Raw genomic sequence first — 25,200 nt, 5'->3', positions numbered from 1 at the left:
CAGCTTGAACCAGTCTGGCCATTCTCCTCTGACCTCTCTCATTAACAAGATGTTTTCACCCACAGAACTGCTGCTCACTGAATGTCTTGTCTTTTGTTTCTCTATAAACTCTAGAGACTATAGTGCATAAAAGTCCCAGGAGATCAGCAGGTTTTTAGATACTCAAACCACCCCATCTGGCACCAACAATTAATTCACAGTCAAAGTCACTTAGATCACATTTCTTCCCCATTCTGATGTTTGGTCTGAACACCAACTGAACCCCTTGACCATGTCTGCATGCTTTTATGCATTGAGTTGCTGCCACATGATTGGCTGATTAGATATTTACATTATCAAACCTGTGTACAGGTGTACTTAATAGTTAAAGAATCAAAGAACCCTATAGCAGAGAAGCCAGGCCCTTTGGCCCATCTAATCAATGCTGAACTATTAATTTGCCTAGTCCCATCAATCCATACCTGGAGCATAGCCTCCATACCTGTCCCATACATGTATCCATTCAGATTTCTCTTAAATGTTGAAATCGAACACACATCCACCATTTCCACTGGAAGCTCATCCCACATCCTCACCACCTTCTGAGTGAAAAAGTTCCCCCTCATGTTGCCCCTAAACATCTCACCTTTCACTCTTAACCTCTGACCTCTAATTCTATTTTCACTCAACTTCAGTGCAAAAACCCTGCTTGAATTGACCCTATTCATACCTCTCATCATTTTGTATAACTCAGTAAATCTCTCCAGAATCTTCTATGCTCTAGGGAATAAAATCCTAACCTATTCAAACTTTCACTGTACCTCAGGCCCTCATGTTGCGGCAACAACCTTGTAAATTTTCTCTGCACTCTTTCAATCTCACTGACATCTTTACTGTACTGACCAAACAGCACACAGCACTTCAATTAGCCCTCACTCTTGCCTTATACAACTTCAACATTGAATTCCAATTCCTGTACTCAATACTTTTTTCCAGCCCATTTTTCCAGCCGGTCCAGAACCCGTTGCAAGCTTTGATAGCCTTCCTCGCTATCCACAATATCCCTGATCTTGGTGTCATCGACAAATTTGCTGATTCTATTTACTACGTGATCAGTCAGATCATTGATATAGATCAGCGGTCCCCAACCACCGGGCCGCGGACCGGTACCGGGCCGCAAAGCATGTGCTACCAGGCCGCGAGGAAACGATGTGAGTCAGCTGCACCTTTCCTCATTCCCTGTCACACACTGTTGAACTTGAACATAAGGTTGCCAACTGTCCCGTATTTGCCAGGACATCCCGTATATTGGGCTAAATTGGTTTGTCTCGTATTTCCCCCGCTAAGGTAGATCGTTCCTATGAAACCGTTTGTAAGCGGAAATGGAGTAAAGCGAAGAAGCAATTACCATTAATTTATATGGGAAAAAATTTTGAGCATTCCCAGACCCAAAAAATAACCTACCAAATCATACCAAATAACACACTAAAACCGAAAATGAATAACACTAACATATAGTAAAAGCAGGAATGATATTATAAATACACAGCCTATATAAAGTAGAAATAATGTACGTATAGTCGGAAAGATGAAGGCAAAACCGATTCGTGGGGGAAAATATCGGCACGTATGCGCATGCGTACATTACATGCGCAGTCAGGCATGCGCACATAGGTGCCCACGCAAGGCTTCATGGTCATGGTAGTCTTTCCTGGGGTAAAGGGTCCCGGGATTTGACTGCTACTTTTTTCCCTTATTTGGGAGTGAGAAAGTTTTACTGTAAAAGGCATGTTGAGGTGAGTTTAACCCTACTTGAACACCGCCCCCCCCACCCCCACCCCAGTCGGCCGGTCTGCAAGAATATTGTCAATATTAAACCGGTCAAAGCTTGGGGACCCCTGATATAGATGAGAAACAACAACGGACCCAGCACCGATCCCTGCGGCACCTCACTAGTCACAGGCCTCCAGTCAGAGACGCAGCCACCTACTACCACTCTCTGGCTTCTCCCACAAAGCCGATGTTGAATCCAATTTACTACCTCATCCTGAATGCCAAGCGGCTGAATCTTCTTGACCAATCTCTCATGTGGATCTTGTCAAAGGCCTTGTTAAGGTCTATGTAGGCAAGATCCATTGCCTTGGCTTCATAAACATTCCTTCCAATTTCCTTGAAAAACTTAGACACGACCTACCACACACAAAAGGGGGACGAGGGGTGAGACACTGCCGAGGAGTATTTTTCCTTACCTGTTTAATACACTGCAGTCGATCATTCGTCTGTTGGATGTGTCTATCCATTGATGTTACTGTGTTCATCTTTATTCTCTCTTCCTGCCTTCTACCTGTAAGCCATTAAACTCTTCCACTCTGCAAAACAAAAAAAAACAGAATTACTGGTTGGGGATCTGAGAGCCCAGCTAATGCACTGAGGCACATCACAGACGGCTCAGAGCGATTTGTCTTTGCAGGATGACATGTGGTGACAGTGAGTGAGTGAGCAAGAGGCGACATTCTATTGCCATGATGTCACGGAGCAACAGCTGACCTGACCAGGTTGGCACCAACTCCTTCTGCAGGACCTGTGCTGTTGGCCCATTCAACAGCACGGCGCTGCAGCCTTCACTTCTGGAGGGATTCCCTTGAGTTTCATCCCTTAATTTTCCCTCCACTGTTTACTGATAAGTTAAAGTTGACATCCTATAAATAAATAACTTAATAACTATACTCACACACTAACAAACTCTCCCAGACACAGACAAATATAGAAGCACACATACAAAGCCACACGTAGTGTATTCACATGCGAGAGAAAATCTGCAGATGCTGGAAATCAAAGCAATACACACAAAATGCTGGAGGAACTCGGCCCCAAACATCGACTGTACTCTCTTCCATAGATGCTGCCTGGCCTGCTGAGTTCCTCCAGCATTTTGTGTGTGTTGCTGTATTCACATCATCTCTTACACACACACACACACACACACACACACGCCAAGTTGAGTTTATTGTTATATTCACAATTATATACATGCACAGGCTGATTGCATTAGACACATAACATTCACAAGAAAAACATATTACATAAAAATTACCCAAGGAAAAACATAATTAGAAGAAAAAAATACCCATTGTTTCGTGAAGTGGTCATAGTGTTACTATGTTGAGCTAATGTTCAGAACTTGGCATCAAGAACCAAGCTATTGAAGGGAAGTATCTGTTTTTAAATCTAGTGGTGTGGGAGTTCATGCTTCTGTCTAACTGTAGCTGCGAGAACATGGCATTGCCCGGATGGTGGGGATGTTTGATAATAGATGCTGTTTTCAGAGGCATTTTCAAGTTGATACTACCGATGGTAGAAAGGGATGTATTCATGATGATACTACCGATGGTGGGAAGGGATGTATTCATGATGATACTACCGATGGTAGAAAGGGATGTATTCATGATGATACTACCGATGGTGGGAAGGGATGTATTCATGATGATACTACCGATGGTGGGAAGGGATGTATTCATAATGATACTACCGATGGTGGGAAGGGATGTATTCATGATGATACTACCGATGGTAGAAAGGGATGTATTCATGATGATACTACCGATGGTGGGAAGGGATGTATTCATGATGATACTACCGATGGTGGGAAGGGATGTATTCATGATGATACTACCGATGGTGGGAAGGGATGTATTCATGATGATACTACCGATGGTGGGAAGGGATGTATTCATGATGATACTACCGATGGTAGAAAGGGATGTATTCATGATGATACTACCGATGGTGGGAAGGGATGTATTTATGATGATACTACTGATGGTAGGAAGGGATGTATTCTGATGTAATGGACTGAGTTCACTCCTCTCTGCAGCTTCTTACGTTTCTGTGCACTGGAGTTCGATCCACACCACAAACAGGGAGCAAACGTTCACACACATTGATAAATATATCCAGGAAGGTAGATTTATTTCTTAATGCTAAAAGGTTCGAAGTATTAAGGGGGGAATGCTGGGGTTTAGCATTTGGATGATCAGCTATGATCAGCCTGAAGGACAGAATGGCCTTCTTCTGTCTCTGTATTTTACATCGAAGCATTCTGAGGGCTTGGAGCCCCCGACTGCAGCACAGCTGAACTCTGGAAGCCAAGGTGCTTCCGTAATTTCTCAAAGACATGGCCTTAAATCCTAGTAGTCGGCTTAAGTCAGGATGTGATTTCAGAAAAAAATCATCAGGTAAGACTGTTACACTAACAAAACAGAATTGATTGTGAAACAAAACTGTAACTTGATTGAAGTATGCTAAAATATTGCTAAATATGGAAGCATAACTTTTCTACAAAGATTCTGTCACATACGCACTGGGTCTGAGTAACACGGACTTTGGCTCTCTCTGGAAAACACTACAAAAATTTTCTCAAAACCACATGAGTAATAAAGATGTTGGAGAAAATTCCACCCCTGTCAGCTTCCTTCACTCTCCCTCAGGAACTCTGATGTAAACAGTTGCCTTCCCACATTGCCTTTATCTCACGTTCTGCTCCAATCAGATTCCCCAGACCATGGTGAGCTACTGTTTACTTGGCCTATCTCAGTCTGATTGAACCAGAAACAAAGTCTTCATTCAGATGGACGGCCCAGTTCTTCCAAACAAGGGTGACTGGGATCATCGGAAATAAGTCAAGACCTTCATATGGTCTTCCGCACAGGACATTAGGTACGAACTGATGTTGATGTGACCACGGAATCTCGGCTTGGCTGTAATCATCCATACCATCCATGTAAACCTTCATGCTCCAATCCAATCACAGGGACACTCACAACACGCTGGAGGAACTCAGCAGGTCGGGCAGCATCCGTGGAAACGATGAGTCAACGTTTCGGGCCGGAACCCTTTGTCATAACTGTAGGGGAAAGGGGCAGAGGCCCTATAAAGAAGGTGGGGGAGGGTTGGAAAGGCCCGAAACGTCGACTCATCGTTTCCACGGATGCTGCCTGACCTGCTGAGTTCCTCCAGCATGTTGTGAGTGTTGCTTTGATCCCAGCATCTGCAGATTATTTTGTGTTTATGAATCCAACCACAGGACCTGACCATCTCTAGCGACACAGGCACGGTGGGTCAGGCAGCATCACCCTCCAGCTCATGCTCCTCCCACTCCTTCAACCTTTTATTCTGCCCTGTTCCTGATGAATGGCCTTAGCCTGAAATGCTGACTGTTCATTTCTCTCTATAGCTGCTGCCTGACCTGCTGAGTCCCTCCGGCATTTTGTATGCATTGCTCCAGATTTCCAGCATCTGCAGTCTCTTGTTGTCTCTGTCTGATCATCCCTTAATTTTAATTGTCCACCTGCCGTCAGCCATGGTTATGGTTGCCAAGGGCCTAAGCTCTGGAATTCCTTTCCCCAGATCTTTCCACTTCCCTTTCCTCCTTTGCATCCCTGATCCTGATGCAACAGCTATCTGACTCTCGCAATGGCCAAGCATTTTGTAATTGACACCAACATCCATTTGAGTGACTCAACATCAGTTTCCGATTGATAAGCTCACTGCACTACACACTGCCTCCTGAGCAGGCATCCATCATCAAGGATCCCCAGGGCATGCCATCTCCTCACAGCTACCATCAGGCAGAAGGTACAGAAGCATGAAGACCCATGGGACCAGGTTCTGGAACAACTACTCCTTAACCATTTGGTTCTTGAACCAACCAGCACAATCCTAACCTACCTTAGTAACAGAACATTATAGACTACTCTGACACAACTACAGGCTTACTTTAAAATAAGATTTTGTAGTTTTGCTCTAAGGGTTTGCTGTTGTATATTCTTTTTTCACTGTATAGAATTATTTTATGGATAATGTATCACCTTAGTGAGCTTTTGTTGCGCAGGCCCTGTGAGAGGTTCCAAGACTGCGTGAAAGCTAACACGGCACACGCTGGGCTCGTACTAAAACGGCTGGAACGGACTGCGCAAGACCGGAGTGGCTGACAAGCTTGGTTAGAACTGCTCACAACAACCTGGAGGGCAGACGACCAGCAGTACTAACCGCTGCCCGACAAAGAAGGAAAGCACAAGCAGCAGCTCCACTCCCCGATCCAGCAGTTTCCATGTCCTTTGTCACTCACAACTTGGACTCAGCAGCATCTACGAACACACAACAGGACTACACAAATCTAACTGGCACCGCCGGATACGACGGACAACCAGTCATTCTGGGTGTTGTCTGCATCTAAGTGCCTGTAAAGCTGCCACAAGCCAATGTTTAATTGTACTTGTACCTCACGTGACGTTAAACTCAACTTGACTGGGGACACCATTGCTCTGTAACAGGTAGAAGGTAAATGGAGATGATTTTCAGCGGCACTGATATTTTACGGTACTGGTCTGTGGCCGCTCCCACCCTTGGGAGGCAACATCTCCGAGGATTGACCTTGGGCCCATCACCTTGACGCAATCGTGAAGAAGGCGTGTTAGCATACTTCACGAGGAGTTTGGGAAGATTTGAAACGTCACCAAAGAAGCCTGAAGAAGGGCAGCCTCCATCATTAACAAACCTCACCACCCAAAACATGCCCTCTTCCCATTACTACCATCAGGGAGGAGTTAAAGGAGGCTGAAGGCTCACACTCAACGTTTTAGGTAAAGCTTCTTCAGCTGCGCCATCAGATTTCTGAATGGTCCATAAATCCACAAACACGACCTCACTATTTCGTTGTCACTACTTACATTTCTTTAACTTATAGTAGTTTTGAATATTGAAAGGCCTCGATAGAGTGGACATGGAGAGGATGTTTCCTATAGTGAGGGAATGTAGGACAGAAGGATGTCTCTTTAGAGCAGAGATATAAAGGAATTACTTTAGCCAGACAGCAGTGAACCTGGGGAGTTGATGGCTGTGGAGATCAAGTCACAGAGTATATTTATAGTGGAGGCTGATAGGGTCTTGATTACTAAGGGTGTCAAAGGTTACCGGGAGAAGGCTGGAGAATGGAGAAGAGAGGGATAATAATTCAGCCATGATGAAATGGTGGGGACAGACTTGTTGGGCTGAACAGCCTAACCCCACTCCTATGTCTTATGTTCTTATAGTGATTTATTGTAACTTATAATAACTTGCTCTGCCTATATTGTGCTATAGTCACAAATCACAAATTCTGCAACACACACAAAATGCTGGAGGAACTCAGCAGGTCAGGTAGCATCTATGGAGAGGAATAAACAGTCGATGTTTCAGGTTGTGATCGTTCATCAGGACTGAGTAGAAGGGGGGAAAGGGGAAGGACAATATCTGGAAGGTGACGGGTGTAGCCGGGTGGGTGAGAAAAGTAAAGGGCTGGAGAAAAAGGAATCTGGTAGGAGAGGAGAGTGGATCATAGGAGAAAGGGGAGGAGGAGACAGTGATCTTGCCTCTTAGGACAGGCATGACAAGTGCCTGTGACAGTAAACCTGGTTCTGATCCTGGGGATCATTTACCTTGTTCAGGTCAGTCGTTATGAGAATATGGTTCTTCCAACCCAAAGATACCGCTAACCCTGGCTTCCTTTGATCACTTTTTTCATCAACTCTCATGGAATTAAATTAAATCCACTCATATTCTGATGATATTTTCTATCCAGTCGCCAGATAAAGAGTCTTATAACGAAAACCCTGTTGAAGGCTTAAAGGTTAATTCTAGCATAAGAGGGGCCAGTAAAGCTTACACGCTAAGGATCAAATCCATCTGCGGAGGAATGGATGTCTGACCTGAATATGCAGGTTCAGATCCCACCACAGACATCGGGGGTTTTTAATTCAACTAATGAAATAATTTCGCAATAAAAAGCTACCACTAGTAAGAGTGACCATGAAAGCAGAAACACATCTAGTTCGCTAATTGCTTTCAGGAAAGGAAATCTGCCTGTCTTACCCTGTCTGAGCCGTATGAGACCAGTTTCAGGAACAATTATTACTCATCAATCATCAGGCTCCTGAACCAGCACGGATAATTCAACTCACCTCAACGCTGAACTGATTCCATAATCTACAGACTCATTTTCAAGGACTCTACAATTCGTGTTCTCAGTATGATTTAGTTACCTATTTATTTATCTATTATTCACATTCGCAGTTTGTCTGCAATCTCAGGGTAATATATGGTGACATATATGATGCAGCTTGAACTTTGGACATGAGACCCAGAGTGAATATGAACACAAGAACTGTGTGTGTGTGTGTGTGTGTGTGTTTGTGTTCAGCACATCTTGCCCTGACTGGCGAATGCTTGCAGCTTGCAGGATATGACAGCTGACGCCAAGCGATAGTGACAGGCACCCTGTCACAGACTGACCCACTGATGGCGGAGATGAGCAGACTCAATGGGCCGAATGGCCTACTTCTGCTCCTTTGTCTTATGGTCTTATGGATTCGCACAAAGGTGAGATCAGCTGCAGCAGAGGTCCTCACAGCCCTCAGGAGTGTGGGGCTAATGGGTTGTGAACAGAAGCAGGACTGGTGGGGGGGCAGGCGGGTATGGGATACCGGGTGCTCATCACCCCCTGAATGAACCCCTGCCTCTTCCGTGCCCCCTGCCTGCGGTGGCCACAAGTTGTGACGCTATTGAACTTTACTGCCCCACTCCCTGGAAGTCAGCACAGCCCAGCACTGCAACAGAAACACTACCCGGTAAACCCAGAGCAAACTGCACATGCTTCCCAATCTAGCCACATCACCCAATACAGTCAGGAACCCGTCACCCCAAATAATGCATCTCATTCAGTGCCACCGCATGTTCCCACTGTCACGGGGGCACCAGAAAACTGGCTCCCCCTACGGTTAGAAATTACCAGGCACTCTACCTCCTGTAGAGGTCCACACTACAATGCTAAACTAAAATGTGCACTTTAGGCATATCTAAAGGCAAATAAAAAAAAAAATAAAATAAAAAGGCGAAAACAAAATTAGTGCATCAAGAAACAAATCCTATGCAACTAATAGAATGTAGGAATATTGTCACGCTCCTGATCTAGACTCTGAAATGAGCCTCTTGTTTAAGAAGCTCTTAGGCACATGAATGGGATAAAAATGAAGGGCTATGTAGGAGGGAAGGGGAAAGGTTAGAGTGATTTTAGAGTAGGTTTAAAGATCGGTATCATACAATGGGCCAAAGGGCCTGTAGTATGCTGTAGTGTTCAAATTTCTACGTGACTACATTGTCTACAACTCCACCTATTTCAGGGCAATACACACAATGTACTGGAGGAGCTCGGCAGGTTAGGCAGCATCTATGGAAGGGAATAAACAGTCCACTTTTCAGGACGAGAACCTTCATCAGGAGTAAACTTTGACTGTGCATTCCCATCCATAGGTGCTGCCTGACCTGCTGGGTTCCTCCAGCACATTGTGTAGGTTGCTCTAGGTTTCCAGCATCTGCCACCTACTTCAGTATCTTCCACTAACTGACCAAACATGCTTTGTACAATCAAGTGAAATGGAAACCAAAGGTCGAAGTAAATTCATTATCGAAGTGCAGTCATTGAAAGTGGGCATGCAGGTACAGCAGGCGGTGAAAAAGGCGAATGGTATGCTGGCATTCATAGCAAGAGGATTCGAGTACAGGAGCAGGGAGGTTCTACTGCAGTTGTACAAGGCCTTGGTGAGACCACACCTGGAGTATTGTGTGCAGTTTTGGTCCCCTAATCTGAGGAAAGACATTCTTGCTATAGAGGGAGTACAAAGAAGGTTCACTAGATTGATTCCTGGGATGGCAGGACTTTCATATGATGAAAGACTGGATCAGCTAGGCTTATACTCTCTGGAATTTAGAAGATTGAGGGGGGATCTGATTGAAATGTATAAAATCCTAAAGGGATTGGACAGGCTAGATGCAGGAAGATTGTTCCCGATGTTGGGGAAGTCCAGAACGAGGGGTCACAGTTTGAGGATAAAGGGGAAGCCTTTTAGGACCGAGTTGAGGAAAAACTTGTTCACACAGAGAGTGGTGAATCTGTGGAATTCTCTGCCACAGGAAACAGCTGAGGCCAGTTCATTGGCTATATTTAAAAGGGAGTTAGATATGGGCCCTTGTGGCTAAAGGGATCGGGGGTATGGAGAGAAGGCAGGTACAGGGTTCTGAGTTGGATGATCAGCCATGATCGTACTGAATGGCGGTGCAGGCTCGAAGGGCCAAATGGCCTACTCCTGCACCTATTTTCTATGTTTCTATATATGACCATATACTACTCTGAGATTCATTTTCCTGTGGGTATTCACAGTACTGTGGCTACAGATGGAATTAACGAAAAATTATATACAAAGAAAGACTGGCAAACAACCAATGTGCAAAAGAAGACAAACTTGCAAAGTTTGCAAAATAAATAAATAAATACTGGGAGCATGAGTAGTGAGTCCATAGGTTGTGGAATCAGCTGTGTTGAGGCGAATGAAATTATCCACTCTGGTTCAGGGGCTGGTTGGTTGAGGGATGATAACTGTTCCTGAACCTGGCGGTGTGGGTCCTGAGGCTCCTGTACCCCCTTCCCGATGGCAGCAGTGAGAAGAGAGCATGGCCTGGGGTGGTGGGGGTCCTTGATGATGGATGCTGCTTCCTTGTGGCAGTGCTCCCTGTAGATGTGCTCAGTGGTGGGAAGGGGTTTTCCTGTGATTGACTAGTCTGTATCCACCACTTTTTTCACCAGAACCCAATAAGGAAATTGAGAAAGAGTAAAGGATGAGATTGTGAAATTTATGTTCACATCCTCCTCCTTTCCGATATCCTGATAAACCCAGTGCCACAACAGCGATTACAGTGAGAAGCTGTGAGTAAAACCCTTCCATTCAAAGGGAGGTCATATTTCTCTGATGTGCCAACATGAAGTAAACGATGCAGACAGCAGACTTCACATAGAGCCGATTTGATTCAGGCAAGTGTCCCAGGATGCGCCTGGGCAGTTCACCAAATTCCTTACTCGAACGGGATTTGTTTACCGAAGGTACAAGTATTTTTAAAAATGATCTCTGCGTCAGCAGGGGGCTCGCTGGGTGGTTTACTTAGGTTCAAGTCTCAGACAGCAGAGACATGAACATGAATATCAAGGTAGTGAAACTGGGGAGAGTGGGGCTGTTGCAAGCATTCTCTTTCACACAGGACTGATCGAAAGCTTTTTCAGAAGTCAAGAATGAGGCACAAAACTCGTTGCCTTTCGCTGTTTTATTAAGTGTTACAACAGCGAAGAAGGAGAAACGTGAGGAAGAGAAATAAAGGAAAGAAGACTAAATAGTAGTTGTGGTCTTCTCATACCAGATGAGAGATAACAGAAATTCCATTGACAACAGTTAACCAACAAGAGCGCCAGATTCAAGTAATATGACACCCACTACTGAAACCAAGACGTTTCCTGAAAATTACAGAGGCAACTGGACCATAATTACTTGAAAACTCAGTGAACAATTACATGTACATAGATGATGATATAAAAATACAAACGAGCATAGGAAAATTAAACTACAAGAAAAATAATAATTCTACCGCTTAATCCAACAACCTCTCAAGTTAGCATAAAGACTCCTCCCATGCACTATCTAAGGGTAGGGGTTGGAGGGAGAAGTCCTCTCTCATGTCCAGAGCTGTCCTCTGCCAACCTTCACTGGTCTCTTGCACCCACCAACAAGCCCCACTTAACTGTGGACAGAGCAACACTCACAACACGCTGGAGGAACTCAGCAGGTCGGGCAGCAACCGTGGAAACGATGAGTCGACGTTTCAGGCCGGAACCCTTCGTCAGGACTGTAGAGGGAAGGGGCAGAGGCTCTATAAAGAAGGCGGGGGGAGGGTGGGAAGGAGAAGGCTGGTAGGTTCCAGGTGAAAAACCAGTAAGGGGAAAGATAAAGGGGTGGGGGAGGGGAAGCAGGGGGGGCGGTGATAGGCAGGAAAGGTGAAGAAGGAATAGGGAAAACACAATGGGAAGTAGAAGGAGGCGGAACCATGAGGGAGGTGATAGGCAGTTGGGGGAGGAGGCAGAGTGAAATAGGGATAGGGGAAGGGAGGGAGAGGGAATTACCGGAAGTTGGAGAATTCTATGTTCATAACAAGGGGCTGGAGACTACCTAGATGGTATATGAGGTGTTGCTCCTCCAACCTGAGTTTAGCCTCATCATGGCAGTAGAGGAGGCCATGTATGGACATATCTGAATGGGAGTGGGAAGCAGAGTTGAGATGGGTGGCTACTGGGAGATCCTGTCTGTTGTGGCGGACGGAGCAGAGGTGCTCGACGAAGCGGTCCCCCAATCTGCGTCAGGTTTCACCAATGTAGAGGAGGCCACACTGGGAGCACCGGATGCAATAGACGACCCCAACAGACTCACAAGTGAAGTGTTTCCTCACTTGGAAGGACTGTTTGGGGCCCTGAATGGTGGCAAGAGAGGAGGTGTAGGGACAGGTGGACTGTGGACAGATGCTGCTGTGTCTATAACTCACGCTGGAAGTATTGTTTATCTTTTATTTGCACAATTTGTCTTCTCTTACTCATTGGTTATTTGTCAGTCTTTATTTATGTGTAGTTTTTTTGTACAAATTCTACTGTATTTCATTATTTTCTTGAAAATGCTTGCAAGAAAATGAATCTTGAGGTAGCATATGACAACATATATGTACTTTGACAATACATCTACTTTGACTTGTTAGAAACCATCTAAGTGAAATTTAAATAAAGATTGTCCTTCCTTATCGATTAAAGTTTAAAACAAATACTTGGACTCTGCTGGAACACTATCTGAGTGTGCAGCACTTAATATTTTTAGCATAGAATTATCTGTTGAGTATGAAGTCAGGAGGTCATGGTGCAGTTGTACAAAATGCTGGTAAAGCTGCATTTGGAGTACTGCCACGATGAGGCCACTCTCACGTTGGAGGATTTCATCTGGGAAGCCTTCAACGTGATGGCATGAACATTGGTTTTATCTAACCTCTGGTATTTTTTGCCCCCCTTTCCCTTCTCTCTTTCTTCATTCCCCATTCTGGCTCCCCACTTACCTCTTCATTTCTCCTCACTTGCCTCTGATGCTCTTCCTCCTTCCCATTCTCACTTGGCCTACTGTCCTCTCCTATCAGATTCCTTATTCTTCAACCCTTTATCCCTTCCACCTATCATCTCCCAGCTTCTCGGCCCTTCTAGTCCGTGCCGAACTCTTACTCTCACCCAGTCCCACCGACCTGCACTCAGCCCATAACCCTCCATTCCTTTCCTGTCCATATAGCTGTCCAATTTAACTTTAAACGACAACATTGAACCTGCCTCAGCCACTTCTGCTGGAGGCTCGTTCCACTCTCTGAGTAAAGAAGTTCCCCCTCATGTTACCCCTAAACTTTTGTCCTCTCATTCTCAACCCATGTCCTCTTGTTTGAATCTTCCCCACTCTCAATGGAAAAAGCCTAACCACGTCAACTCTATCAATCCCCCTCATAATTTTAAACACCTCTATCAAGTCCCCCCTCAAGCTTCTACGTTCCAAAGAATAAAGATCTAACTTGTTCAACCTTTCTCTGTAACTTAGGAGATGAAACATTTATTATGAAATAAATAAATAGTGCAAAGAAAGAAAGAAAAAAAGAGTGATATAGTGTTCATAGGTTCATGGACCATTCTGACTGTGACCAGTGATTCAGCTGTTTCTAAACCACTGAGTGAAACTTTGGACTTTGGTACCTCTGCCTGGATGGTAGTAATGCGAAGCGGGCATGTTCTGGATGGCGTGGGGCCTTAACACTGGCAAATGGGACTATTTTGGATGGAATGTCTTGGTTGACATGGTCTAGTTGGGCCGAAGGGTCTGTTTCTTTGCTGTATGATTTATGATTCATCTATTCAGAGCAAGATAGGATATTCCCTGGAAATGGGAACATTCAGAGAAGAACGCTAATATCCCATGTTGGTGAAATATTGATTCAACTTTGACACCACCAGGTGTACGATTATGGATTATAGATCAGAATTCCTGGATTGTAGCTGGGAAAAACTGTTTTGGATTTGGAGCAATGAGAAAGGTACAAATGGCTGTAGGTGGATAACTGCAAGCGGCCTTTGGAATGAGAGACCAACTTATAAGATGATAAACTGGAAGCAATTGAAGTACTTTGGCACAAGATTGAAAACAAATTGATGCAAGTGTCAACCATCTCCTGTATATCACTGACACCAGTTAACCAAATCTGGCAAGTGACAGCAGTGAAGAGAGGTAATTCTGAGATGAGACTATCTTAAAGACTCGTCAGAAGCCTCACGAGTTTGACCAGAACATTCCCACAATGCATAAATTAATTATAGAGCCCACAAGGTCAAATTAACTCGAATTCTAAGAGCCATCTCAACATAAATTGAACATAGAACAGTACAACACAGTACAGGCCCTTTTAACCTACTCTAAGATCAATCTAATGCTTCCCTCCTATGTAACCCTCCATTTTTCTATGGTCCGTGTGCCTACCTTAATCTCTTGAATGCCCCAAATGTATCCGCCTCTGTGTTGGTTGCCACCTGTGATCGAGTTGTATTGGAAACTATGGATATAACTATGATATGCTATTGAAACTTTTATTAGCTGTGAGCAATTTTTTTGAGCTTCCTCTTTCAACAGTGACCACAGTTCTAAAATATTTCACTGGCTGTACCCTCCCAACAGCATGAATGGGCTGTAAGATGCAAGTTCTGCTTTCTTCTTCTTTCAAGATCAGCCTAAGCTTTTTTTCTCTGCATTGATAATGACAATGGAAACCAAACGGATTCTGCATCGTTTGCAGTTGCTTTACGGCGCCAGTGATTACGGATTGGGGTTTGACTCCTGCCGCGGTCTGTAAGGAGAATACACATTTTCCCCGGTGACTCTGTGGGTTTCTTCTGGGTGCTCCGGTCTTCTTCCACATTTTAAAGACACATGGTTAAGTGGTCACATAGATGTAATTGGGCGGCGGGGGGCTTGTTGGGCTGGAAGGATCTGTTACCAAAAATAAATAAAATAAACAAACAACTAATGTGTTGGGTCCCTCACTGAGCAAACAGTGAAGATCAAGAAGCTCCAGATGTGGGAAATCTGGAATAAAATGCCGGAATTACACAACAGGTCAGGCAGCATCTATGGAGAAGAATTAAGAGTTGCTGTTTGAGAACCTTCATATTTTCTGATTCATGAGACCTTCAAAGTTCAATGTTCAAAGTAAGATTTATTATCAAAGTACATATATGTCACCATATACAACCCAGAAATGCATTTTCTTGTGGGCATACTCAAATCTATAGAATAGTAACTATAACAGAATCAATGAAGGACCACCAAAGTAGGCCTTTCTGCTAGAGTGCAGAAGACAACAAACTATGCAAATGCAAAAAGAAACAATAATATATATAAAAACAATTAATTTCAAGGACACGAGATTAAGAGCCTTTGAAAATGAGTCTGTTGGCTGTGTGAACGTATCACTGATAGGGCGAATGAAGTTGAGTGGAGTTATTCCCTTTTGTTCAAGGGCCTGATGGTTGAAGGGTACTAACTGTTCCTGAACTCGGCGGTGTGAGTTCTTTGGCTCCTGCACCTTCTTCCTGATGGCAGCAGTGAGAAGAGAGCATGTCCTGGGTGGTGGGGTTCCTAGTGACGGATGCTGCTTTCCTGCAACAACATTTCATGTAGATATGCTCAATGGTTAGAAGGAGGAACCCTTTATCAGAAGTGTGAATGAAAGCAACATATTCGATTTAGAGAGAGTGGAAAAAGGATGAAAAGGATAAAGGGAATGTGCCTGATTCTATCAAAATGAAATTAGACATATTCCTTTGTTCTATCCAACTGTTCCCCACTCTCTCTAAATCAAAACAGTTTACTATTCCCTTTGTCTTGTCCATTTCTCCCTTACGCTCACTGCAACTTAAAACTAACCTGATCTTCCCCCTCCCCCCTTTCCTGTCTTGATAAAGGGCTTCCACACCGAAACACTAACAAGGCTTCTCCTTCTACAAATGCTGACTGACCTATGGAGCACTTTTTGATTTTTCAGAAAGGTGTGCCCCTAGTGGCACTATCTCCAGCACGTCTTTTCAATGTGACGTGGAGACAGACCAGCCAGCATGGTCTTGAGATTCTACACCAACAGGCTCGGGGTGATGGGGGCGGTGGGGTTAGGTGGCTGCAGGGGGCAATGAGGATTAAGTCAAGGTCAACCATAGCTGCTGAACAAAATCTTCCCAGCAAATTACTCTTTATGGCCACTTTATTAGGTACACCTGATCATTAGTCCGAATATCTAATCAGCCAATCATGTGGGAGCAACTCAATGCATAAAAACTTGCAGATGTGGTCAAGAGGTTCAGTTGTTGTTTGAATCAAACATCAGCATGGGGAAGACAGGTGATCTAAGTAACTTTGACTGTGGAATGATTGTTGGTGCCAGACAGGGTGGTTTGAGTATCTCAGAAACTGCTGATATCCTGGAATTTTCATGCACAACAGCCTCTAGAGTTTACAGAGAATGGTGTAAAAGAAACAAAAAAAAAATCCAGTGAGCAGTATCTCTGCGGGCGAAAACGTTTTGTATATGAGAGAAGACAGAGGAGAATGGCCAGTCTGGTTCAAGCTGACAGGAAGGTGACAGTAACTCATAACCACACGTTACAACAGTGGTGTGCAGAAGAACATCTCCGAATGCAATGTCAAACCTTGAAGTGGGTGGGCTACAGCAGTGGAAGACCACACCGGGTTCTACGTGTTCGCCTAATAAAGTGGGCACTGAATGTAGTTTCTGTTTTATTTCCTGGGCTGTCTGGTTCTAGCCAATTGATATGGACAGGATGCTGCAATGTTTTTGAATGCATGGGTATTGTTTACACGTGTAAAGTATTGTATGCAGAAAGGCGGCAGGAAATGTCAAGGCAATCCTTTTCAAGTCAATAGATTCAGTATTTTCCAGGTTCAGCAACAGGGAACATCCAGAGCCCAGCCTCCCCACAAGCGAGGGCGAGGACATTTTCAAAAGGCGATGCCTCTAAAAGGTGGCATCATTCATTAAGGACCCCATCACCCAGGACATGCCCTCTTCTCATTGCTACCATCAGGGAAAAAGTACAGGAGCCTGAAGGCACACATGCAAAGTTTTAAGAACAGCTTCTTGTATCATAAGATATAGGAGCAGATTCAGGCCATTTGGCCCATCAAGTTTGTTCTGCCATTTCATCATGGCTGATCTATTTTCCCTCTCAACCCCAATCTCCTGCTTTCACCCTGTATCAACTTCATGCCCTGAATAATTAAGAATCTATCAACCTCAATCTTAAATATGCCCAATAACTCAGCCTCCACAGCTGCCAGTTGGCAACAAATTTCACAGATTCACAACTCCCTGGCTAAAGAAATTCCTCCTCATTCCTGTTCTAAAAGGACGTCCTTCTATTCTGAGGCTGTGTGCTCTGGACTTAAGACTCCTCCACCCTAGGAAACATCCCCTCCACACCCACTCTATATCCAGGTCCTTCAACACATAGCCAGTTTCAATGAGGTTACCCCTCATTCTTCTAAATTCCAGTGAGCACAGGCCCAGAGCATCAAATGCTCCGCATATGACAAGCCTTTCAGTCCTGGAAACATTATGTGAACCTCCTTTGAACCCTTCCCAATCAGATTTCTGAATGGACAATGAAGCCAAGTACAAACAAGAGAAAATCTCCAGATGCTGGAAATCCAAGCAACACACACAAAATGCTGGAGGAACTCAGCAGGCCAGGCAGCATCTATGGAAAAGAGTAAACAGTTGACGTTTTGGGCTGAGACCCTTCAGTGGAACTCAAGTACACTACCGTAGCATTTTGTTCTCTTTTTAATGCTACTTATTTAATTCAATTTTTAAGTATTTCTTATTGAATTTATAGATTTTTAAATTATGTATTGCGATGTACATCTGCCGCAAAACGAATATCACGATGAAATGACACACAGAGGCTTGACTATCATCTGGGTTTTGCGTGAAGCGAACGTTGCCAGCTTCACGCCAGCAGGTGGCGCTCTCCACTGCCGAAGCCTCGCTTTCCTGCCCGGATTACACAGACCTATGTCTTTAAACAGACAGACAGACAGACAGACAGACACACACACACACACACACACACACACACACACATTCCTGACAGGTCTCACCAGCGCTGAGACAGCCCGCCTGACCTTGTAGTTATTGATTAACAATCTCTCCCGTTCTGCTCTCCCGCTACGCTTCGCTAATGAATGTGGCTCGCTAACCCGAGGGCAGAGCTCGTCGCTGCCTGCCGCTGTTGAAGCCACTGCACCTCTGCAACCGGGTGAGAAGCAAGGAGGAATAAAAATACATTTTCTTTCCTCTCCCCCCCCTTCCCACCACTTTTAATGGAGCATCGCGCCATTCCCACCTCGCTGTTACTGATAGACCAATTTGTGACAGTACTAAATGGCTGCCCAGTGACCGCCGCTAAGCTCACAGAACAAACAAAGCAACCAGAAGGTGGAGGAGCAGGGGTTAAAGGTTAATTTAATCATTAAACACTTGAGGAAAGGAAATTCTCTTTAATAAACCTCCTTGTGGTAGACGGTGTAAAATGGGCCACAGCTGCTTGGCTGGTCTTTGTAAAAGGCAGTGTCAGACAAAGAGAAGCTGGCTGGAAGCAGAGGGGTTCGAGATGTGTCTCCTGCCCACGAACACAGAAACATTTCCATTGTTCCTCTGTAAACCGAAACAGACCGAGGCTGTCCTGGGTCACACACTGTGTACGTGTGTGCGCACCTATACACACACACACACACACACACACACACACAGACACACACACACCACTCAGACTGTGTACCCCACAGGTGCACAGCCCTGGCACGCAGGCACACTTAACCCACCCACAGCATACAGACACACGGCACACACAGATAACAGGCACACACAAACACACAACATACTCAGAACGAACTGTGGGACACAAAACATGCAAACAACACACCCCCACAACAAGCAGACTCACAACACACACACAATGGAGTAAAATATATCACTGCTCCAAAAGTACATTAGGTAATATATTTACATAAAATGCTCACAGACGGAGTGGAGATTTGGTCTCTGTTTAACAGCCTTTACTATGACGCCAGACTCCAGGCAGTAAGAGTGGTGGGGCTGAAAAGAGGCCTACATGCTCGTCCCCCCCTCCCCACCCCAGCTCAAAAATAATGAAAGCCACATGCGACAGCGGGAGTGTGGAAGGGGCACAGAACACACCGCCTGCGAACAGCTCTCACTCATGGGCCGCAGTGTTCCCTTGGTGCCAAGGTCTTCGGTCTCCCTCTGCATCAGGATTACATTGTCTGAGAGGTGACAGACAGAAATATCATACCGACTGGACCTTTGGAAAGAGAGTGGAATTTGCAGTCACTGTTGTACATGGTGTGTGTGTGTGTGTGTGTGTGTGTTTTATCTTTGTTTGTTTATTTATGATTGTGATACAGCATGGAACAGGCCCTTCGAGCCTACGAGCCGTGCCACCCAGCAACTCCTGATTTAACCCTTGCTTAATCACGGGACAATTTGCAATGACTAATTAACCCACCAACTGCAGCGTCTTTGGACTGTGGGGGGAAACTGAAACACCTGGAGGAAACCTACGCTATCACAGGGAGAAGTACAAACTCCTTACAGGGAGCGATGGGAATGGCACCGGGTCACCTATACTGAAGCATTGTGCTAACCACTACACTACATTGTGCTAAGTCTACGCGCACAAGACATGGCAGGATCTGAAATCCGCAGCAGAAAGCAATCTACTGGAGGAAGTCAGCCTGTCGGGCAGTATCTGTAGTGGGGATATGGACAGATGATGTTTCGGGTCAAAGACCATCCTATGCACCAGGTGAGGGGCCTCAACCTGGAATGGTGACTGTCCATCTCCATCCACAGAGGCTGCCTGACCCGCTGAGTTCTTCCAGCAGACACAAGAGGCGGAAGATGCTGCAGTCTGGAGCAACAAACTGCAGGAGGAACAAGAAGGGTCGAACAGCATCTGTGTTGAAAGAAACTCTCAATGTTTCTGGTCCAAGTTCTGGTGCATGGTTTTGACTCAAAACGTAAACACTCTTTTTCCTCCCACAGGTGCTGCCTGACCTGCTGACTTTTTCCAACAGTTTGTTTGGAGGCAACTTCTGTGCATTAACTTTGCAATGATTCTGTGTTTCTAACCAAAAGCTTGATTGATGGTGGTTGGAAAAGAGGGAGAAAAATCAAAAATGTTGTTTCCTTTCTGTACTGCCTCTTGATCTCCTTTCTCAAATGACAAAGGCAAAGAAAACCAAGCATGACGGGGTGAAGTACACAGAATTAAAAGGTGGCACGGTGGGTGGGGGGGAAGAGTGTTTCCAGATCAGGGGATATGGAAAATTACCTGTCCTGACAGCATGGCAGGTGACCCTTTGCAGGGCAGTGATTGAAAGCCTCTTTTACCAAATATTGAAAGGCTTAAAGTGGATGTGGAGAGAATGTTTCCAATAGTGGAGAGCCTAGGACCAAGAGAGCACAGCCTCAGAATACAAGGAGGTCCCTTTAGAACAGGGATGAGGAGGAATTTCTTTGGTCAGAGGTTGGTGAATCTGCAATTCATTGCCAGAGACAGAAGTGGAAGCCAAGTATATTTTAAGTTCAGCTTGACAGTTTCTTGATTAGCAAGGGTGCCAAAGGTTACGGGGAGATGGCGGAAGAATGGGATTGAGAGGGATAATAAATCAGCCAAGATGGAATAGCAGAGAAGACTTGACGGGCTGAATGGTCTAGTTCTACTCCTCCAATGTCTTACGGTCTTAAGTCACAAAATGAGAACACCACCAGTTAAGCTGGCAGCCAGGACAACGTCCCCATGTGTTCTGGATGCCTCAGATCCAGGACTTCAACAGTGTCCCATTTTTCTGAAAATATAAATCTTAGAACAGTACCGTACAGTACAAGTCCTTTGGCCCATGATGTGCCAACCTTTAAACCTACTCCAAGTTCAATCTAACCCTTCCCTCCCACACTGTCCTCCATTTTTCATTCATCCACATGCCTATCTAAGATTCTGTTAAATATCCCTAATGTATCTGCCTCTACCACCACCCCTGGCAGGGTGTTCCACACACCCAGCATTCTCTGTGTAACAGAAAACTTACCTCTCACATTCCACCCCCCAAAATACTTTCCTCCAAATCACCTTAAAATTATTCCCCCTGCTATTAGCCATTTCTGCCCTGGGAAAGTCACTGCCTATCCATTCGATCTATGCCTCTTATCATCTTGTACACCTTATCATCTATGCTTCTTATCACCTGCCTGACAGATTTGATTAAAGTCTTAAATAAAACCGTGTCCCCACCCACCGCTCTCCCACCACCTCTTCTTCCAGAGAAACATTCATTAGGCCAGGGAGCAAGGAGGTTAATTATCACCTGATGAAGCACGGGACAGCAGAAATACGGTGGTGTAGCAAATGAGACGTTAATCTGTAGGTGTGCTGGATATTCCTTATGCTGTTCATTTTGACCGCCTACTTGGGAGACCTGATAGGAGAGAAAGTTGGGAATTGTTTTCCACAACCTGAGCTATCAGAGACTCAGTGGTGGTTTGGGTTACTCTCAGCTTCCTGAGGACGAACAATCTCCCTCGCCGTGGCCTTGCAGACACTGGCGGAATTGAATTCCCATTGCTCACGCTGTAATAGCATGACGCTAACTGCTATGCTACCTGCGTGTCTGGAAGGCTTGCAAACAGAGTTTTTCCACATGTGACAACAGCAGCCCGAAACATGTTTGTCCGCCAGCACATCGAGATGTCTGCTGGAGGAATGCTGCTCACCGGCAGAGTCTAGACCGCTGCAGTACGTGCTGACGACGTACGAAGCTTGGTGCAGCCAGGGCTTGCTGGGGAACGGCCACGGTGAAGGATTCTTCTCCTACTGGAGAGGGAGGGGCCAAATTGGGGTAGGAAGCCCGTCAATTATTGTAGTAGTTAGCATACCGCCCCTCCAAGAGGACCACAACCTTGTTATAGGGTTTGGAGGCTTGCGTGCCTCAATGACCTGGAGAGCGATGTTGGCTGGAGTCAGGGCCTTGTGCTTTGGCTCTTGGTGGGGTCACCCATGCCAAACAGGTCAAAGGGCAGAGGCTGGACTAAGAGTGGTCCACCAGTCCTCCAGGTTCTGGGTTTCAACTCTGGGCTAACAACCCTGAATGGTCAAACAAAAATTATTACAGAAACAGGAATTAAGAATCCTTCTGCACAGACAGAGATGGAGGACCTCCCTTGCTGCCCTAAACACCAGTGGTGTAACGGGAAGTAAGTAAGTTCGTACACCACTCCAGAGGACCACAAGAGTGGCAACAGTGCTATTGACGTGTAGGAATGTTATAGAACAGTAGGGAAAGCATCGATCATGCCTCTAAAAAATAAAAAAGGCATTGAACGCTTTATTCCTGTAAATAATTCTTTATTATGAATAAAGTTTATTTAGTTTAAAAAAATAATAAACCAATTCCAATACAAAGGCGATGAAAGGAAGCAGGGGTGTGTAGATGGGAATAGAAGAATTCTTTCAAGAAGGATTTTGGAGGGTTCTGTATGACTTGCAGGCAAAAGAGATTTATTTTAATTTGGCACTGACATTGTGGGCCTAAGGGTCTGTTCCTGTTCTATGCTGTTCCAAGTTCTATGTACAAACGTTCAGCAGTTTACCCTTCGACAGAGAAGTGTCGGGCAGCAAGTTAAAGCATGGAAGGTGTTAGAGAATACAGCAGCAGTTCGCACAGTCTGGCATTCACAGAGTAGTGTGTTAGCCTCGGCTCGGCACAATGCACGGCAACCTTTAACCTCTGCTTCATGACTCAAACAAATGAAACATGAAAACCTCTGTCAAACACGGCCAATGGGAAGCCTCAGTCTAAAGGGGTGGGGGGCCCCACGGGTGGAGGGAATGTAATGAGGAGGTCAGAGGCCACATTACTGCGCCACTCAGAAGGCAAGGCAGGCCACATAACAAGGCAAATCTGCAGCGAAAGTCAGCCATCCCCTTCACACTTATCCACAGCCTTTCTTGACCAGCAACTGTATCTAATTTTCAATGCTGCATTTCACGGTTCAAATCCCTCCTAAGCAGGTTAAGTTAGCGAAAAGACAAACTGTTATTTACCAGCTAAATTTGATTTACAACTTTGAAGTAAACAGAATTGCAAATCTAGCTCACAAATCTTCCTTATCACCCGTTGTGGGACGTGCAGGCTTGTAATGAATTCATGAGAACATACAAGCCACAACCTTCTCTCACCTACACAAGTGTAACACTTACACCTCTAATTTGCTGGTGATTGCTTTTTGCTGTGTCTAAATTGTCCTTGTGCTTGTGTTGTGTTGGCAGAGGGCATGTCTTACACTGAAGCAGTGTACTAATTAGCATGAAAGTACGGGGAGACAAGGGCTTTCTTTATCTAGGCTGGGTGCCGTGAACAGGAGTGTATCAGGCACCCAGCAACCGAAAAGTGTTGCTTCGACAAATGACAAAGTGGCAGAGGTAGGCTGGAGAAACTGGGATTCTTTCCCTTGGGAGGGGTAAGACAAGAGATACTTAAAATCTTGAACGAACAGAGAAACTGTTCCAATTGGCAGAAGCGCGGTGAACAAGGGGACACAGATTAAACGTGATTGGTGAGGAGAAGCTCCAAAAGGTTGTGGGTGGCCAGGGTTTGGAAAGCACGTATAGGGGAGAGAGGAGATAGATTAAATTATGGCATCCAAATGGGAGACTCAGCCAGCTCCATCATGAGTACAACCCTCCCCGCCATTGAGGACATCTCCAAGAAGTGGTGGCTCAAGAAGGTGGCGTCTATCACTAACATTTGGACATGGCTTCCTCATGTTGCTTCAACTGGATAATTACTTTAATCACTTGTCCATCACGTCCTTCTGGTTCCCCTCCTCCTTCCCTTTCTCCCACGGTCCACTATCCTACTAGAGTCCTTCTTCTTCAGCCCTTTACCTTTTCCAATTTCTTATTTCATCCGTCCCCCATCCACACACCTTCCCCCTCACCTGGTCCCACCCATCACCTGCCAGCTTATACTCCTTCCCCCTCTCCCCACCTTCTTATTTTGGCCTCTGTCCCCTTCCTTTCCATTCTGGATGAATTTTCAGATGTTTATTCCACTCCGTAGATGCTGCCTGACCTGCAGAGTTCCTCCAACATTTTGTGCGTGTGTGTTGTTCAAGACTTCCAGCATCCGCAGGCTCTCTTTGTGTCTATGTTTGGGACATTAAATCCGGCAAGTGGGTAAGCTCACCCTGCTGAGGACAAAGGGTTTGAAGAAATGGCCGGACCGGAGTGGGAACTGGCTTCCGTCGTTGACAAAAATGCAAAAACACCCACACGCGCCACCCAGCCCCAGCTGCCTATTGTTCTAATTTCCTTTCCAAGTGTCGGATGAAAATATTTGTCTTCTCAAATATTCTTATCAGCTTGCATATGCTTTTGATTAAAACAGCAGGCTGTTTAGAAATGATGACATAATAATCATGCCATCAGGGATCTGTTAAGTGCATCCTAAGAATTCTGAACACTCCAAAACACCTCAGACACAGTTTCTCTGCACACTCTTTCCCACCAACATAGTTTTAAACTCTTAATACTATTGCATTAACAATATTTTATGTGCTGTATGTAATCTGTATGTACAGTGTTTTGTACTGTGGTCCCTGAGGAACATAGTTTCATTTAGCTCTATGGTTCAAATCAAATGGTTTAATTTAATATCAGAGAATGTATACAGTATACATCCTGAAATTCTTACTCTTCACAGAAACATCTACCAAACAAGAAACCCCAAAGAATGAATGATAGTGGTAACAGAACCCCAAAGCCCTCTCCCCCTCCCACACTCAAGCAACAAGAGAAGCACTGACCCTCTCCTCCCCTCTCCCCAACTGCACCAACAAAAGCACCAATGCCCCTCCAATGTAAGCAATAGCACAAGCCCCCAAAGAGACCTTGATCTAGAAACCATCAAAAACTACAATCCATAACCCAGCACCAGTATCTCAGCAGGCCAGGCAGCAACTTTGATGTGTGTTGCTTGAATTTCCAGCATCTGCAGAATTCCTCATGTTTGCACCAGTATCTCAGACAGGCTCTCCTTTCCCATTGAGGGAGAGGGAGAGCGCTCCTGCAACAACGCAAGCGGGAGACCA

The 25,200-nt window shown here is 45.1% G+C and overlaps 1 protein-coding gene across 4 annotated transcripts in view; it reads right to left on the bottom strand.

The window, feature by feature from the left end:
* zmiz1a (zinc finger, MIZ-type containing 1a) overlaps window positions 1-25,200 on the bottom strand; it is a 451,595-nt gene that overhangs the window by 202,990 nt on the left and 223,405 nt on the right. For all 4 annotated transcript variants that reach the window (XM_072282833.1, XM_072282834.1, XM_072282836.1 and 1 more), the window contains exon 3: window positions 2,229-2,348. In XM_072282833.1, the coding sequence (XP_072138934.1) occupies window positions 2,229-2,297 (69 nt within the window). In that variant the 5' untranslated portion in view covers window positions 2,298-2,348. The remainder of the gene's footprint in view (window positions 1-2,228; window positions 2,349-25,200) is intronic.

Source organism: Mobula birostris, chromosome 18, assembly GCF_030028105.1.
Source record: "Mobula birostris isolate sMobBir1 chromosome 18, sMobBir1.hap1, whole genome shotgun sequence".
Classification (NCBI taxonomy): Eukaryota; Metazoa; Chordata; class Chondrichthyes; order Myliobatiformes; family Myliobatidae; genus Mobula; species Mobula birostris.
The sequence above is the reverse complement of the archived record's forward strand: the minus strand, read 5'-3'. Positions and strand labels throughout refer to the sequence as shown.